Below are 20,000 nucleotides of genomic sequence, written 5' to 3'. Positions count from 1 at the left end.
AGTGCCTGTATAGTTCTACTTTACAAGGGGAAAGGGGACAAGTATAAGTGTAATAGTTTCAGAGGGATCAGCTTGTTAAGTGTAGTTGGGAAGGCTTATAGGAAGGTCTTGATTGAGAGGATTAGGAGAGAAACAGAGGGATTAATTGGTGAGGAACAGTGTGGGTTTAGAGCAGGTAGGGGTTGCGTAGATCAGATTTTTGTGGTAAGACATATATGTGAGAAAGCTTTAGGAAAATGTAAGGGTGTTTTTTGGGCTTTTATGGACCTGGAAAAGGGTTATGGCAGGGTAGACAGGAAGGTACTGTGGGAGGTATTGCAAATATATAGGACAGGAGGAAAGCTGTTAAGAGCAGTCAAGAGTTTTTACAAGAGTAGTAGAGCTTGTGTTAGGATTAGAAATGGAGAGAGTGAGTGGTTTGAGGTAAAAGTGGGATTTCGTCAGGGATGTGTTGTGTCACCCTGGCTGTTAATTTATACATGGATGGGGTAGTGCGAGAGGTAAATGCAAGGGTAGTGGGACAGGAACTTGGGAAGGTTACAGCCACATAAAACATTCAGTAATAAAAAAATAATAAAATAGATAAAAAAAAAATAAAAAAAATAAAAACAGAAAACCATGTGGCCGAAAACTCCACAGGGATATTTGGGCACAATTAAGAGTCATGGTACTGTTTTATTATTTTATTAATTATGAGATTATCTAGTTTGAATGAATCTAAACTCAAATTTATGTTATTATCAAAATTGTTTTTTTTTTATCAAACTGGATTCAATATAACATAAGGACGGGCTAAATGTCTGAGGGGTTTTTATCCATGTAAGAGACACAAACCATAGCATTGAGTGGGACAATGTTCAAAAAATTTTTGCTTGCAATTCTGTTTTAAAAAGAAACATCATTGAATCCAGTTTCATAAAAAGTAATTTTGATAATAACATCAATTTGAATTCAGGTTTATTCAAACTAGATAATTTCATCATTAATGAATAACGAAACAGAACCATACCTCTTAATTGTGCCCAAATGTCCCTGTGGACTTTTCGGTCACATGGTTGTCTGTTTTTTGTTTGTTTTTATTACTATTACTATTATTATTTTCATGTGTATATGTACGTGGATGTATGTATATAGTCCGAAGGTTTTATGTGGCTGTAACCTTCCCCAGTTTTCTTATTTCTGTACAAATATTATGTTCTATTTTTCTTTCTTGTACTCTGAAGATGCCATAATAGACAAAAACGTTTAGCATTCCGAACTTAAGTTTCCCTGTGGTTTCTGCATGATATAAATATATATATATATATATAAATATATATATATATATATATATATATATATATATATATATATATATGAAGGTGGAAAAAGAAGTCACGGGTCTAGTTCCGAGTTACTGAGTTTATTCCTGACCGGTTTCGCTCTATGCTTCTTCAGAGGAATGTGACTCTGGAGTGAAGCTGGCGGTATACATAGTCTGAGTAAGACCGCGTTCCCTCCTTGGAGGTGGGTTACGTTTGGTTGTACAATGGTTTTTAATACAATGAACAATAGTGATAATAATACAATAAATTGTTGTGATGTTATTACAAAACAGCTCCGGTGTGTGTGGAATGTTGATCGAGGGTGTAACATTGTAAGTGAAGTGAGTGGTGTAGAAATGTGTGAATCCTAAAAAGTGTCATATGATAACTTATAGTATTAAATAATATTAATTATTATTTTTATATTTTTATTTATTATTTATTATATTCATTTCATATTTTTACTATATATTTCTTTGGCATTTATTTATCTATTCATTGTTATATATGTATGTATATTTTTTATAACATTCTGTCACACAATGATATGCGATGAGATGTCATGTCACTTTAAATAAGCACATTTTTACTTATTTATTTATTTATATTTATTTATATATTTTTATTTATATTTATTTTTATTTATATTTGTATTTGTATTTGTATTTTCATTTTATTTCATTCATTTTATCTGGATATTTATCTTTATATTGTTATATTATTTAATACTATAAGTTATCATATGACACTTTTTAGGATTCACACATTTCTACACCACTCACTTCACTTACAATGTTACACCCTCGATCAACATTCCACACACACCGGAGCTGTTTTGTAATAACATCACAACAATTTATTGTATTATTATCACTATTGTTCATTGTATTAAAAACCATTGTACAACCAAACGTAACCCACCTCCAAGGAGGGAACGCGGTCTTACTCAGACTATGTATACCGCCAGCTTCACTCCAGAGTCACATTCCTCTGAAGAAGCATAGAGCGAAACCGGTCAGGAATAAACTCAGTAACTCGGAACTAGACCCGTGACTTCTTTTTCCACCTTCATCAACTTGTCACAATGTACCAACATATATATATATATATATATATACATATATATATATATATATATATATACATATATATTCATATATATATATATATTCATATATATATATATATATACATATATATGTATATATATATAAGGAAACAAAAATGAATAGATAAATAGATAAGTAAATGTAAAATAGAATAGACCATGAATACATTCATATTCTCGATGGTATGGTGCTTCTCCCAACCGAATGAAATAATCTGGTTGCAAAATAAGTACTAAAGACAAAAACTAAAAGAAAGACAGTCGAAATATCTTTAGGATGAACTTAACCCATATGCTATTGATGGGAGGTTCTCCTTAGCCGAATGAAATCTTCTTGTGGCAGCTAAGTATGAAAAGTCGTAAAGTAAGGTTAAGGAGTTAAGTTGAAATCTGACCACTGTAGCGTCGTTTCCGTGGACTGTCGTCCCGGCTTAGAGTTGGACCAAGGTTCTGAACCCCAAGAACCTCTCAAGTTTGTATAGAGATGCCAGATAGTGCCGCAACCTTCAATTTCGCATTAAAGTACTATGGGCGTGTTCAGAAATTTTTTGTCATTTGCTGCTGATAGGGGTTTATCCTAAGTTTAATGAAATATCCTTGTGGCAGCTAAGATAAGTACGAAAACTTGTAAAGCAAAGTTAAAGAGTTGATTTGAAACGTGATCCCTGTTGCGTCGTTTCTGTGGACAGTCGTCCGGCTGGGGAGTTGGACGGAGGTTCTGAAGCGCAAGAACCTCTCAAGTTCGAGATTCTTATCAGCCTCGAAGTTTGCCCTCCCCGAACCCGGTGCTGGTTCCTCACAAGAAGACTTCGCATACTCAGCCATAAGTTGTGCCGCCGTATACCTAACCCAGATTACATGAAAGCATAAAAATGTAGGAGACTACAAGAAACCATTAGGTAGTTCCACATCCCTTACCAATTATCAACCTCATCCATAAAGTTATCTAACCTTCCCTCAAACAACCAATAGTTTCAGCGCTCACTACATGGTTACTAAGTCTATTCCATTCGTTAATCACTCTATTGGTAAACCAGTGTTTGCATATTTCCTTTTCAAATCTAAAAACCGCCAGGCATTTTTATTAATCCTGGGATAACTCTACGTGATAGAGTTAATAAAGGTGTAACATTTCAAATATTCACCTTGAGGTCAATTTGCATGTGAGTCTTATCCTGGCAACCGCCGGAGGATCTTCTTCATCTAGGGGAAATTTGACGTGGCCAGAATGCTCACCCTTTTACTCTTTTCTCTATATATCTATCCATATATCTATCTATATCTCAGGGGCCTCTTCCACCTTAGAAAGGAGGTAGCCAGTCAAGGCACGCACCCACTCCCACCCATTCCACTCCCATCCACCATCCATCGTTTCGCTCTCACCTTATCCTTTTGTGCATCAAGAGTCATCCTTGTCTCTTAGCCACTGCCTGGGTCAGAAACAGTGCAACAAGTCATAGCACATCCACAGTAGGGTAAAATGAGTAAAAATGTAGCGTCAGAACAAATATTTAACCTGTGAATAGCTGTAATTGGATAAATCGAGATAAAATTAATCCTTTTATAACTGAATAAGGGCTTTTCCTCGGTGGAATTAAATCGCCATCCGGTGGCTCAGGTATAAAATCCTAAAAGCCATCGTTTGGAAAGACTCTTTGTTAGCCAGAGCTTCAGATTAACATGACTCATGCTTGAGGTAATCCTAGCATTTAAGGACTTCTGATTTTTTTTTTTTTTTTTTTTTTTTTTAAGAATGACAGATAGAAGGAAATAAACAAGATTTTTATCTATAGTCAGGAGTCTTTTGTATTTAGTTCATTTGGTGCTTGGATCGTGTATTTTTTATCGACCTACCTACCAATTAATATTTTCACTACCTACAAGCCGATCCTCTTGGGGGCGCCCCGCCGATCCTTCTGGGGGCGCCCCGCCGCTCCAGCTGGTGGGCGCCCCGCCGATCCTTCTGGGGGCGCCCCGCCGTTCCTCCTGGGGGCGCCCGGCCGATCCTCCTTGGGGCGCCCCGCCGCTCCTCCTGGGGGCAACCGGCCGATCCTCCTGGGGGAGCCCCGCCGATCCTCCTGGGGGCGCCATGCCGCTCCTCCTGGGGGCGCCCCGCCGCTCCTCCTGCTGGGGGCGCCCCGCCGCTCCCCCTGGGAGCGCCCCCGCCGATCCTCCTGGGGGCGCCCCGCCGATCCTCCTCGTAAAATTCTGGAAACATTGTACTATGCTCTGATTTCAACATCTGAAGTTGTTTACAGTTTTTCAACACTACATTTTTAATTATATTCTTAGTGTTTATCACCCATTTCCAAAAATGTCTCTGTCTTCGTTTCTTAGCAGCAAAAGACTCCGGCATCTTTACACCGCGCCACTGCCCACAGGTGTCCCCAAAGTACCATGGACCCCGCCCCCCTGGCCAAGAATATTTTTATAGATACTTAGAAACACTGAGGCCCCAGAAATGAGACCTCAAAAGTAAAAGTCCGAAAATGAAAACTCGAAAATGAGTTTCCAAAAATGAGACCTCAGAAGCAAAACTCCAACAATTAAAATTCGAATGTGAGTTTCTAAAAATGAGACCTCAAAAGTAAGACTCCGAAAATAAAGACTCGAACGTGAGTTTCCAGAGAAAAGACCTCAAAAATGAGACTCCGAAAATGAAGACTCGAATGTAAGTTTACAAAAAATCAGACCTCAAAAGCAAGACCCCGAAAATACAGATTTTAAAGTGAGTTTCCAAAAATGAGGCCTCAAATGATTCAGGCTAGTCGAGGCGGAATACCTGCTTACCTCCTTCCTCCCTTCACTGGGGAAGAAATCGACGAAAAGTTTTGCTCTTCATGAGGAGGGTTAAATGTGGTATGGCCGTGTGTGCTTAGCTCGGGGAGGAGGAGGAGGAGGAAGAGGAGGAGGAGGAGGAGGAGGAACGAGAGAGAAAAAAAGGAAGTAGAAGAGGAAAAGGAAGGAAAGGAGAAGGAGAAAGAAAAGGATGAGACGGAGAAAAAAGAACAGGAGGAAGCACATGAAGGACAGGAGACAGGAAGAATAATAAAGGAAATTGAGAAAAAAGAAAAAGAGAAGGAAGGAGAGGAGGAAGAGCAAGAGGTGGAGGAAGAAGGATAGGAGTAAGCATATAAAGGGAAGGAGGCATAGAAAGAAGAACAAAAAGAAAATGAGAAAAAATGGATGGAAGGGGAAGAGAAGATGACAGAATAGGAGAAAAAGGAGAAGAAAGAGGACCCTGGGAATGGTCATTGAATTGGAGGCAACGGAAGAAAATGCCCAGCAGAGGAAAAAATAAGTAGAACGAGAACCAGGAACAGGACTCAAATAAACAAAAAGATGGAGAAAATAAGAAGAAGGAAGAGAAGAGAAGAAGGAAGAGGATAAGGGAAACGAAGTAGAAAAAGAGAAGGAGGAGGAGAGGAAAGAAGATGGAAAGGAAAAGGACTCGAAAAATAAAAAGATGAAGAGGATCAGGAGGAAAAAGAGAAGAAGGAGGAGGATAAAGAAAAAGAAGTATAAGAAGAGGGGAAGGAGAAGAGGGAGAGGAGAGAAATGAGACAGGAGCCACAGGAGAGGGAGAGGAAACCGTGGGCGATATCGTGAAGACGGAGCTGGCGACCTCGCACTCTCCTTCAATTATTCCAAAAGCTTCGAGAGGCTTGGGTCCAATAGCCATTCATTAAACTCTTCAATACCGTGACTCGCTCACAAGACTCCGCTGCAGCAGAAGCCCCGGCTGTTTTATTCAACCGAGAGGTGAACCTCGGGTTCGGTGGGGTCTCGGTCGGATAGCACCCGTTTCAGATTGAGGATCCTCCTCTCTGCCAAATGAGATTGTCAGCCGCCTGACACAGCAGGATCGGTGTGATGTGTTACCCTATTGAAGAAATTAATGGCGGAGATCGATAAGGATAATTTGTTTCGGAAAGTCATGGCTGTGGCCCCAGGGAAGGGCAGCGTTACCTGAATGGCTTCTTGGATGGTCACGTGGGGCAACTGAACAAGTGCGTGAGTGATTGTATAGCCACGTGTGTAGGCGGATTTGTGGATGGCTGAGTAGGGGTGTAGGATGCTGGTTAAGTGGATGTGTAGGCGGATGTGTGGACTGCTGAGGGGTTGGGTGGGTGCATGGACGATTGGGTGAATGCGCGGCTGGATGACTGGATGGTTGTGGGTGTAGTTGGGTGGATGCGTTAATAACTAGATTGTATCCTAGCCTTACCTCACATTTATTATGATATTATGTCTAATACTGATAACCAAATCTAACAACTTACAAAAGCTGGTCAGAGCATCGCCTGACCACATGCTTAATCTCAATATCACCTGATGCACACGTCATCAAGTGCGCTCTCAGCGCTTCCTGTTGATGACTGCCCAAACGAAAATATCTACAGCAGAAATAAACTTACAATTCTTAAGTAATATGATTTATTTCTCTTTTACTACTTTTACTGTATTCACTTGCAATGTCAAAAACTGTTGTTACCGTACTAGGGTGCTAACTACATGGTAGCATGCAGCCAATACTTTAAGGACTGTTTTGGGTCAGAAATAGGAAGAAGCATTTTTGTATGTCGCGTTGTTGTCGTAGGATGGAATAAGTTTCTAGCCGAGGCAATTGAATGCCATGCAGTTAAAAGTAGTAACAAGACGATACCAAAATTTCCAGCAATTCCGATATAAGTCCCAATACTACTCTAAACTTCCGATTCTGATAGATAATTAATCAATTGATGTACGAGCATAAAGCATTTGTTTCCCAAACCAACTGTACATACATACATACATATACCAAGGCTTTTTCCCCCTTACAAGGGAGGTATCCAAAAAGAAAAAGGCATAAAATCATTCCCACCCATTCCATCCCTGAATACACTCCACACCCCTCCACCCTCCCTCTTATCTTAGCACCTCCTGGATGACGGGTCATCCCTGCACCTTGTCCACTGCCCTGGGTCAGAAGCAGTGTCGCAAGACACAGCACATCCACAGCAAAGCCGCTTCATTAAATCGGCGACCCCCCCCTTCTCCGTCCCCCCATGCATAAAAGGAGAAGACGGGGAGAAATCCCTTCGGGCTGCGTCAAATTTTGCTCACACATACTACCTCACCCCCCATCCCCCCGCCCATTCCACCTCATGCCTCACAACATCATCAATATACAACCATTCTCCATTCACCCCTGACTTCTGTCCTCTCCCGTCCTTCCTCAACAGACAGTAGTGGAACCAACTGTAGAACCTGAAAATAACTATGAATTATAATCATCGCAGATATCGGAATCGGACTCATATCGGAACTGGAGGCTTAGAGCAGTATCAGAACCCGTATCGGAATCGTTAATTTTTTTGTATCATCCCATCACTTGTTAGAAGTTGTATTTCCATTTTAACCCGACTTTGTTGTGGACAGAAAGGGCTCATTGCAACTCATTACAATTTGCACGCACGCATGTGGACATATGCGAGTGTTAATGAGACCGAGAGACAAAAAATACCTGCCTCAAATGCATACATACATTCTGTTAGTTTGCTTTTTCGGTGAAAATCGATATAAAAGAAGGGATCGGTGGGTGAAGTGGTCGATCTGTTGTTCTGTAAGTCTTCGCAGTCTCGGAACCTAGTGCATCATTGCTCAGTTCAGCTGTTTTATCATTCAGCTTCGAAAACTACCCAAAGTTAGACTGGTTATAATTGTAGTAACAGTCGTGATCATAGTTTTAAGGATAATGATTATTACCATAACAAAGGGATTGACGATGATAATGATAATAATGATGATAGTAATGATAACGATGATAATGATAGAAATGATAGGAATAATGACGATAGTAATAATGGCTAGTGATGATGATAGTAATGAAGAGAATGATAAGGGACATTACCTTGATAAATATCCTTACTAGCATTACTTCTGTTACCATCATTACTATTACTCTTATTCTTACCGTGGCTTACCCTCCACTCTTCTAGCACCATCTTCTCGCGTTGCACTCTGGCTGCATCCAAGTGCCCCACTATGTATCGAGTAATTGTAATCATTATTGTAATCGGAAGATAATTGCAATCATTAGTCGTTCAGCCCTGACAGCCTTAATGCCTTGGCCATGAGTAATTCCACTTCTCCTCCTCCCCCTCCTCCTCCTCCTCGTCTAACCTCTCCCTGGGTGTCCTTTCCTCTCCTCGGTGACCCTCCCTGACCCTGCCTGACCTAAATTTCCTCAGTCCGGCAGACAAAACCCCCGGGATTTGACAGTCCCTGTTTATGTTTATGTATTTTGGTTAGATTAACCTGTCGAGCATTTTATTAAAAATACTTACTCATAATCCGGTGGATCACGGGCTGCGTGAGGACCCCTCTCCGCCAGAACCAAGCCCCTCCATCGATGAGTATCTTGCGCCAGTTCCATCCTGTCAACCTCTTCCTTCCGGCATCCCTTCCGTACCTCCTCCTCCTCCTCCTCCTCCTCCTCCTCCTCCTCCTCCTCCTCCTCCTCCTCCTCCTCCTTCTCCTCCTCCTCCTCCTCCTCCTCCTCCTCCTCCTCCTCCTCCTCCTCCTCCTCCTCCTCCTCCTCCTCCTCCTCCTCCTCCTTCTCCTCCTTCTCCTCCTCCTCCTCCTCCTCCTCCTCCTCCTCTCTCCTCATCCTCTCTTATGGCACCCATCCACCTCGATCTTGATCCATCTCTTGGTCTCCTTTCTTCGTCCAGCCTCAACATGACTTTCTTGGAGTTCTCTCTTCTCTCCTCCTTGCTACATGTTCAGCCCATCTATTCTCATTTTATTCCAAATGGTGTCTGTAAGTCTTATTCCTAAATGAACAAATGGAGCAAACTCACCGAAGAGAAGGCCGTGAATGAGTAATACAATCTAAAGTTCTTAGATGCAGTCAGACAAGCATCAACAAAGCGGTATATAGTAAAGAACTTCAATCGAATTATTTACTTTATTTAGCCGTCTTTTTATTAATGTATTCATTTAATCTATTTGTTTGTTTAGTTGTGTATTCATTTATTCACCTGTCTGTTAATTTAGTGCCTTTGTACTTATCCATCTGTTTAATTTACTCGGCGATGTTTTTTCCTTTCGTTATGGGCCAAAAGGTCTCCTGGGTCCAGCCTTTTCGTACTAGTCCTTACCCAGCGGGAGAAGGGGGTGGGGGTGGGGGTGGGGCCCTACATTGAATAAAGTCACCCAACGACAACAAAAAAGTATATACCAACGATCACCGCCGCCTCCGGGCTTCCTATGGTGGTGAGCCTACTACGTCAGGAGGCGCTGAGTAGCTGCCGAAGCCGTAACCTTTGCCCCATTATGCGCTTTGGGGACTGTTGGGGGCAGGTAACAGTCACTGCTGGGAATTGGAAAATAGTGCGGGAATCGAACCCACAACTAAACGAATGCGAGACCAGCACGCTTCCGATTGCGCCACCAGCTAACATATGTAATCTTTGATCGGCGGAAAGTTTCCCCCGGCTGAATAAAATCACCTGACGGCAACCAATAAATACGCATAAGAACGCATCACCACCGCCAATGTGTTAATATATCATTTTAGTGTGACAGTAACTCAGTCTCAAATCTAGGCATTTAGATCTAATGACTTAGTCACATTAGTCTGAAAAGAGTAAAGTAAGAGTGATACATGTGCTGTGGTCTCCTCAATGCTAAGGCCGACATCGGGGATTTCTCTCTCTATCTCTCCATATATCTATCTATTTATCTCTCTCTCTCTCTCTCTCTCTCTCTCTCTCTCTTACCCTCTCTTCCCTCCCCCCCCTCTCTCTCTCTCCCTCCCTTCCTCTGGGATCAGATTACCAGCCCTGGAGGCAAGGGGGACAAATTGACTAAAATGGTTTGCAATATTGCTGGTGCCCCCTCCATAACATCCCTCCTCCCAAAATCCAACCCCTCCTCTTCTTCCCACTCTTCCTCTGCCCCCTTCCTCCTCATCATCATTATCATTGTCACTATTGATGATGATGATGATGATGATGATGATGATGATGGTAATGATGACGACGATAATGACAGCAACTATGACGGTGACAGCGATCGCGAGAGCGACTGTGACAACTACTGTCATCTGCTTGATGTCTTTACAGGGACCACGAATCTGGCAACATTCTGGATAACCTCTTATCGCGCATGGAGCAGTACGCCAACAACTTGGAGGCGCTCGTCGAGGAGAGAACGGCCGATTACTTGGAGGAGAAGAAGAAGTGTGAAGAACTCCTGTACCAGCTTTTGCCGAAGTAAGGATGTTCCTCTCCTTCCTCACACCCTGTTTTGACGTTTTCATTTCTCTCCTCATTTCCGTCTATGTATATATTTTATGTGTTTTCGTCACCGCCATATTCCTTTCGTGTGGCATGTTTTGATTCTTTTTATTTGTTCAGCCATTATAGGTATAGACCAATACGACAGGACTCAGAGAAAGTAGGCACATAAAGCAAGAAATATATGGGAAATAATTACTTCACAGACTCACATGCATTGATGGTTCTGGGTAGGTATATGAAGATTTTACATGGTAATGATTTACATGGTAATTTCATGGCAATGATATACATAAATTTGACTGCACTTAGATCTAGATGGTTTCCATTCATTGGGAAAATACAGGAAACAAAGGAAAAATGTGTTTTCACCCTGAGTATTATTACATCACAGAATGAACGTATGGTAAAGATACTACAAAAATAATAAATATATATATATATATATATATATATATATATATATATCATATATATATATACATATGTATATATATGTATGTATATATATGTATATATATATACATATGTATATATGTACATATTTATATATATATATATATATATATGTATATATATACATATGTATATATGTTTGTATATATATATATATATATATATATATATTTATATATATATATATATTTATATATATATATATATACATATATATATATATATATATACCCTGTATATCGCAGAAGATAAGTTTGTGGATTTATGATTTATACGTTTAGACTTATCCTGAGTAAAAAGCCTATGTATAGTATTTATATTTTGTTTAAAAGATAATGTGACAACTCAAAATGTTCTCGCCTGTTGGTCTTTATCTGCTGGCTGATCGTAATGCTATTGTATCTACTTCAAAATGGGTTCTATTCTAGTATCACGCAAACACATTTTCACTTCTTTCTTTTTTGCATTTGAAAGATCTATTTTTCCATGGAATTATTGCGTTAGGCTATGTTAGGCTATGAGCTATTGGACAACGTAAGTTTTATGTTAAATAGTCGTGTTTGCGTGATTCTGGAATTTTACTCAAAAGTGTTAACAGAACATCTTATTCATCCACTGATATTCTCAGCCCTCGTAGTTTCGTAGATACTAGTGATCAATTATTATTTCTCTATGTTTCCTACTCTAGTCGTTTTCGGGTGTTATTATATTTTCCCCCTCCGCACAATAGATATTTACGATTATGTATTTTGAGCTTGCGTTTCTGATTTGGATATTGTTTCGATGTTGTTTTCTTTTGCGTAGATTGACATTTTGTTTTCATTTATGCGGATCGGTATGAGCTTGCCAAGAGGAAAAAAATAGCAGGGAAGAGTTTTTGTGAACTCTGAGCAAAGTAAGTACATAAATGTCTCATAAGATGAATGGGGAACTGTTCATCTTTGCTTCGTTTTTTTGCATGCAAGATTTCACCAACGGGGAAAGTAGATGCTCAGCTTTGATTAATAGCAAAATAAAGATATTACTTGGAAAGTAATAGTGAAATATCTTTATGTAGGGCATGAGTACATTAGAATTTTTAGACGTCATTAAAATCAACAGGACTTTCGTGAAAGCAGGTGTGTACTTTTGATTTGGCTATCTCCCTTATAAGGGGGAAGAATCCCTTGATATATAGATAGATAGATAGATCAACAAAGCTTAGTCAATTTCTAAAGCTTCTGGAAGAAATGTGAAGGTCTTCCAAGTCAGGCCAGGACAGACGCGCCTCTGAAAATGGGGAATTCCTCGTTCATCACCATTTAATGAAATGGAGCCGAATTTCTTGTGACGCCTTTTTAGCAAAGGGTTACAATACTAAGTTAGCCTGGGCTTAAACTGAGAAACAGGCGACACGGCCGATGCAGCGAAGAGCAAAGGCAGACTTCCTGTTTCTGAATTGATGTACAGTTTGAACTTCACTTTCATTTGAAATATTTTTAGATGTACTACCTCAATATTTAAAGTGAGAGAGAGAAATTCAAAGTTTGCTTCAATTCAACAACAGGAAGTTTGCCTTTGCTCTGTGCTGCATCGCCCGTGCCACCTGCGTTTCAGTTTTCGCTTAGGCTTAGATTAGGCATAATCTTTAAAACCACGAGGAAAAAGAGGTCTCTTCACAATAAATAACATTGCTTCGCTAGAGCTAATGCCCTTCCTTACCGGGTGATACGTTTAACCGTCGGCAGGCGATTTTATTCGCCCCCGTGTTAGCCGCTCCATAGCCAAGAACTTAGGGGTTACCTCGACTTATGGTGGGGGTCTAAACCTAAGATCGTGCATTTTTTACTTAAACGCATGAAACTTGGTACACTTATAGAGTAGCCCTAGGTTAAACATTTTGGGATATAGAGAAAGGCAAGCTGTCATAGTCACCTCGTGGCCACAACCGGAACTAACATCTTACCATGTGGCGGACGTCACAGAAATTAATCAAATTGTCTTAAATATTTCATTTTCTAAGTTAAGAATATGAAACTTGGCAGGTTTCTAAAATATTTAATAAAACTATCTCTTGATAATAAAGAACTAAATCAAAGCCCCCTAGTGACCAAAACTGCAAACAGTTTTTTGTTACAACCTCTGAATACAATTGTGAAAGGACCAGGGCCTTTTTTTGTGCATTTTGTCAATGTAAAAGCTGAAATTTTCTACTACAATGGATCAAATATTTGATGCACAAGTTAACATTGAAAATTCATTCCAACAAGTAAACAGACTGAATGACAGCGATCATCTTGTCGTTTGTTACATAATTTTGAATTGCATAACCACTCGCCACAAAACCAGAATGAATACTATTGATTTATCAAGTGGTGCATTTTAGTTACAAAAAGCTTCAATTTAAGGTGCCTAAGTTTTGGAAACTAACTTTCGCAGTTGCACAGCGCAGTGCATTTGAACTATGTTTTGGTGCATTTACACAGACCTCTACAATATTTCTTGCATTTGCAGCATATCGGGTCTGGTTTGTCCAGGACCTTTCTCACATTCTCCGACCAAGCACGTTGTTTCACAGGAGTACTAGTATTTGATGGCAGTATTGCCGGACATGCAGGTCCATGTACCAATGGGACTACAGGATCCTTCTGTGACAGAACAACTGGTTGGACATTTGTGAAACTTGTTGGAAGACTAGATATTTGTTTCTCATTGGCCACCAACCCAATAATGATGGGATGATCTCTCTTAGTACCTAGCTTGCCTTCTCGTGAATGTTGTGCTAGGGAAATGCTGGTACCATGGAAAGAATCCAGTGGTAGAACTGGAGTTGTGGTCGATGTTGTCAACAACAGATGTTGTGAACACGCCATTGGACAGCTGTGGAAGACACACAACCCCTTGCTCTTTGTACATATGGTAAACACTGTTTACCACATCTGCAGACACAGAGAGCAATCCTGGGAATGAAATACAAAGACCCATATTATGAAATGTTTCCACCAGCCCACGCTTTCTGGTTTCACCATGCATCATTAATGCAAGGTAGACTGAATCTGTGGTTTCACGATCTCTATTGTGGTGGACATGTCCCGTAACGAGAGCAGATAGAGACCTATATTTCACTGTGTTGAAAGCAACCAACTGAGAGATTGTTAGAGATGCCTGTGAATCGATGCCTTCCAAGCCTAACTGATCTTTGATATTTGGACCATTCATTATTATGCCTATCAGTGAAAACAATGTTGTTGGAAGAGATTTCTGTTGACAGTTCTCTATAAACTGACCATTAAAATTTTGCCTGATCTTGAAAATATCTCTGCGTATAATATTCGCAGCCTTTGCTAACAACATGCCCTCTGTATCGTAGTCAGCGTCACATGCATGTTTTAAAGCAGGACCAATATCTTTCGTGAATGCCAGAAGCACTTCTTTGCCTTTATTTTGCGCTTGCAAATCAGGTACTGCAGCAAGAATGCGTTCCTTAAACCGTGTTGTGTGCAACTGCCCATTCTCAGCACCTAGCTCTTCAATTCTATCCGAGTAGAGCTTTTTAAGAGCTTGCAGTTTGAACACAGGCCATGTTTCAGGAGACTCTCGATATGACTCAATGTATGATATCAGTTCAGCAAATGCAATGCCATGCAGAGCACTTGACTCATTTAGATCGTTGTCTTGATTTCTCTCATACTGTTTGGCACGTTTGTAGAATTTTGCTAAGCACAGAGTGTGATATTGTGCCTCTATTGCCACCATATCTCCTGCAGCTAGTTTTGACAACACCTTTGTGTCGCGGAGGTCAGTGGCAGTTTGGCGGACTTTGTAATACATCTCAAAGTTTGAACCCCTGTGCAGGCCAGATGACCCACCCTTCTCATCACAGAAGAAGCATAATGACTCAGTCATCAGTTGACACAAACTGTTGCCTAGTTTTGACTGGACTTCCTTTATATTCTGTTTCACACTTGCGCTTGACTGTTCTTTCAAGCATCCTGGTGTTAATCTAAGCTCGACAATACTTATGCACTACAGCATTATGTAACAACAGGGATTCTTCCATGCCATGACCTTCATTCAACTGCTCAAAATTTACTGAGAAAGGCAGCTGGTTCATTTTATTGAACTTCTTGCTATTTTCAGCCATGTACTTGTACCCAGGCCAGCACCATTATCTTTCCTCTTTGAAGAAGCAGGACATTGTACAGGCTCACTTGTCACTGCTTGGCATAGGAAACACTTCTTCCAGTCCACAATAACTGGTTCTGTTTGACCAGAAGTGCTGAGGGTTGGTTCATCAGTTAATTTAAGTGACATCGTTAGAGTAATTCAATGCACAATAGTATCAACATAAAGTGTACAACTTTTAATGGATTTGCACTCCAGTTACTCAATGTACAACAGTATCAACATAAAGTGCATGACTTTTAGTGGATTTGCACTGGTTATGCACTCCAGCTCATTGATCGGTGGTGGGACGGTTGAGTGAGTTGAGCTACACTTTGATTCTTCTGCTGCTTCCCCTACCCGGCCTTGGGATTTTCCACCGATGACTGCTCCTGATGCGGCCTGGACTACACTCAATGCTCAATGTTCAATTATATTTAGTCCAACACCGTAGAACTAAAAAAGAAACAACATTCAATTCTACGGTACCCCCTTGGTCGCCATTATAGGGTTTTGTCCCATCTTGATGAATCCCTTTTGGTGTCATTCATTCCCGTGGCACCCGTTACCAAATGCGATGTTTGAAAGTTCACTCGAACGAGCAGTTATGTAATATTCGAATCGAACTGACGTCACCTCCACCTTCGTCGCAAATGGCGACGCACCCGCTTGGCCAGTAAGCATCTATTATGTATTATGCAGTCTGCAATGCTGGTCAATTGATTACTTTGTTTTCTTCCTCACTTGGCTGTTTTCAGTTTTACTTCTATATTCAACTTGTCATGTTTTTCCTGCATCTAACCTTTACATTATAAAAAATAGATGTGTGCTTGTTTTCTAAAACTTTATGAATCCGAACCCGATTCATTCAACCCGACAGAGAATTTCCCGCATCAACCCGTCCAGGCAAGAGGAAGGACAGAAACTGCGAGAATACAATGAGCGTCTCTCATGTCCTACTAACTACATTTCAAAGGATGCGTCATGCATAACCCCCCCCCCACACACACACACATACGGACGAGAATTGCCTCATTTGCACTCACGACCAAAATTGGAAGAAAAAAAAAAAGACTAATCGCTGTCATCCACAGTGGTCGACCATTTCACGACTAACACTCATTAAAATGCACATGAACGACTCATCATTATTCTTATTTCAGGTTCCGGGTTTGGATACTTTCTAATCAGATTGGATCTCTCTTAAAGGGGCTGGATCCATTTTACGGTGATTTTTTTTTTTTTTTTTTTTTTTTATAAGAATATTCGGAGCCTTTACGAGGAATCCAATCCCAGAGGGATCAAACTCCGTTAAAAAGGATCGAACACCATGAAGAATGATCTCCCTTTTTCTAGAAACCAGTCCTCTTAAGGACAAATGATGTGAGTACACGTCAAAACAGTGACACAATCATACACGTTTAAAAGAAAATGAACAAGGTCAAACGTTTGCGAAGAGCCAAGTATTCGGAAAACGATCAACAATCTTATTTTACCACGGCAGCTCCGAGCTACCATTTCATCCTATTCTTTGGCATAATGCTTATCAGATAGATACACGCATACATACAGTACACACTTTATACACACATACATGCATACACACATACATACATACATACATACATACATACATACATACATACATACATACATACATACATACATATATACATACATACATTCGTACATACGTACATGCTTACATACATACTGACACAGAGGAGAGTCCATTTTCGCGCTGACCAATCAGTAGCGAGCGTCAAGCTGCCTGGCGTAGTTGCTAACAACTGTTGCCAATACCGGAACAGCTCATGGACCAAACTATTTTACTTTAATAGATATCTCTAAAAAGTGCCCAGTTGCAATAGCCCCTTATTATAAACAACTATCATTTCGTTTTTCTACAGACTTCTCTTCCCCTCCCACAAACACCGATCCAGTACGATCGCTTAGTCTGCCCAAGGTATTCCATAACTATTGTGCCAGATGTTCCCAGGGACGGAAAGAAATGTCGCAAATACCAACTCCTTTAGCAAGCTGCCCTTGGGAGCTGAAAGAGCACAAGAAAGGCTGAATAACACTGATATATAATGTTTATATACAGTATATATATATATATATATATATATATATATATATATATATATATATATATATATATATATATATATATATATATATATATATGATACACTCTGAGCTCTGAGCTCTCATCCGAGAGGGTAATAGCTACCGATCACAAGTCCAACACGTGATCCAAGACCATGGTGAGTCAGACACACACACATACCATCTGGGGTATTGGCGGCATGTTATTGTAGGGTTTAAAGCTGCTCAGTAGCATGCAGCTAATACTTCAGGGTCTATATGGGGTGCTCCTACAGACCAGAGCCACACATTATTTTGTCTGTGGTAGAGAGATTCTCTATTCATAGAGAAATTATGATACTTTATTGTACTGCGACTGTTCCTTTGCCATATTCCATGACGCGTCACTGACACAAAGGACGCAGATATGGCGCCAAACCACATCATAGCTAGAGCCACAACGCCCGCCTTCCAAGTAAATTGAATATAATATATATATGATATATGTATATATAATGTATATATATATACATATATATATACATATATATACATATATATATATATGTATACATATATATATATGTATATATGTATATATATATATATATATATATTTATATATATATATGTATATATATATATATATATATATGTTGAGACATTCTGACAGGTTGACGTATGTGGAGTAGGAAACATAGGAGCCTTTGTCTGAGATCATTCCTGAATAGCCAGGAATTAACTCAGACTAAGACTCCTGTGTTTCCTACTCCACTTACGTTATATATATATATATATATATATATATATATATATATATATATATATATATATATATATATACACTTATATATATATATATATATATATATATATATATATATATATGTATGTATTTATATATATATAATGTATATATATAAGAGTATGACAGAAAATTTTGAAAGTAATAAAAAGATGTTTTGGAAAGAAATTAAGAGAGGAAGTGGTGGCGAATCAAGTAGAGAAGAAAAGGTCAAAGGTGCAGATGGTGAGATGATAATGGAAGAGAAGGCAGTAAGAGGAAGATGGGCAGAGTATCTTAGGGACTTCCTAAATGTGAAGGAGGATAGGAAGGGAAAGATAGTTGCAGTGGGAAGTGCTAAGAAAATGACCGTGATGAGTGAGGAAAATGGAGGAGAAATAAGGAAGGATGAATTAAAGGCAGTTGTTAAAATGATGAGAGCAAGTAAGGCACCTGGTCTGGATGGATGCCATGAAGAATGTCTAAAAAAAAAAAAAAGGATGTACAGTGATGGTGGACTGGCTGTTGAGGTTATTTAATGTTTGTTGGAGCGAGGGTAGAGTGCCAGAGGACTGGAGGAGTGCCTGTATAGTTCCACTCTAAAAGGGAAAAGGGGACAAGTGTGAATGTAGTAGTTTCAGAGGGATTGCTTATTGAGTGTAGTTGGGAAGGTTTATGGGAGGATCTTGATTGAGAGAAATAGGAGAGGAACAGAGGGAGTAATTGGTGAGGAACAGTGTGGATATAGGACAGGTAGAGGTTGCGTGGATCAGATTTTTGAGGCAAAACAGATATGTGAGAAAGTTATAGGAAAAGGTAGGGATGTTTTTTGGGCTTTCATGGATTTGGAAAAGGCTTATGACAGGGTAGACAGTAATGCACTGTGGGAGGTATTGCAGATATACGGGATAGGAGGAGAGCTTTTAGAAGCTGTCAAGAGTTTTTACGAGAGTAGTAGAGCATGTATCAGGATTAGAAATGGAGAGAGTGAGTGGTTTGAGGTAAAGGTGGGATTTCGTCAGGGATGTGTTATGTCACCCTGACTGTTCAATTTATACATGCATGGGGTGGTGAGAGAGATAAATGCTAGGGTGGTGGGTCAGGGATTGGAGATGATTAAAGAAAATGGAAAAAAGTGGGAGGTAAGCCAGCTGTTGTTTGCGGACGACACTGCACTTTTAGCAGGATCAGAGGAGGGATTGAGGTAGCTGGTGACAGAGTTTGGGAGAGTGTGTGAAAGAAGAAAGCTGAAGATAAATGTGGGTAAAAGTAAGGTGATGAGATGTACAAGGGGAGAAAGTGGCAGCAGACTGGAAGTGAGCATTAAGGGAGAGTGACTGGAGTAAGTGGATAGTTTTAGATACTTGGGTGCGAATGTGGCAGGAAAGGGAGGAGTGGAGGTGGAGGTAGAATGTGGATTGAGAGAAGCGAGTAAATGCCTTGGTGGATTAAAAAGTTTAATGAGAAATAGTCATTTGGGAATGAATGCTAAGAGGAGATTGTATGAAGGAGTGATTGTGTTAACAGCAATGTATGGGGCAGAAACATGGAACATAAGAGAGGAAGGGAGGAGGAGTTTGAATGTGTTTGAGATGAGGTGTCTGAGAAATATGATAGGAATTACTAAGCTGGATAGAATGAGAAATGGGGAGGTGAGGAGGAGAACGGGGGTGGTAAGGGAGTTGGGAAATAAGGTGGATGAAAGTGTATTGGGATGGTTTAGACACATGGAAAGAATGAGTGAAGAAAGACTAGTAAAAGAGGTATGGAAGGCAGATGTAGAGGGAGTGAACATGAGGGGGCGACCTAGGATGAGATGGATGGATTGG

At 40.0% G+C, this 20,000-nt stretch overlaps 1 protein-coding gene across 1 annotated transcript in view; it reads left to right on the top strand.

The window, feature by feature from the left end:
- The window catches only part of LOC143028755 (atrial natriuretic peptide receptor 1-like), a 944,795-nt gene that overhangs the window by 881,908 nt on the left and 42,887 nt on the right, over window positions 1-20,000 (top strand). Inside the window, exon 18 of the mRNA XM_076191127.1 lies at window positions 10,524-10,673. Coding sequence (XP_076047242.1) covers window positions 10,524-10,673 — 150 coding nt within the window. The remainder of the gene's footprint in view (window positions 1-10,523; window positions 10,674-20,000) is intronic.

This window comes from Oratosquilla oratoria, chromosome 1 (assembly GCF_046742065.1).
Source record: "Oratosquilla oratoria isolate Oo_2021 chromosome 1, ASM4674206v1, whole genome shotgun sequence".
In the NCBI taxonomy this organism is placed as follows: Eukaryota; Metazoa; Arthropoda; class Malacostraca; order Stomatopoda; family Squillidae; genus Oratosquilla; species Oratosquilla oratoria.
The sequence above is the reverse complement of the archived record's forward strand: the minus strand, read 5'-3'. Positions and strand labels throughout refer to the sequence as shown.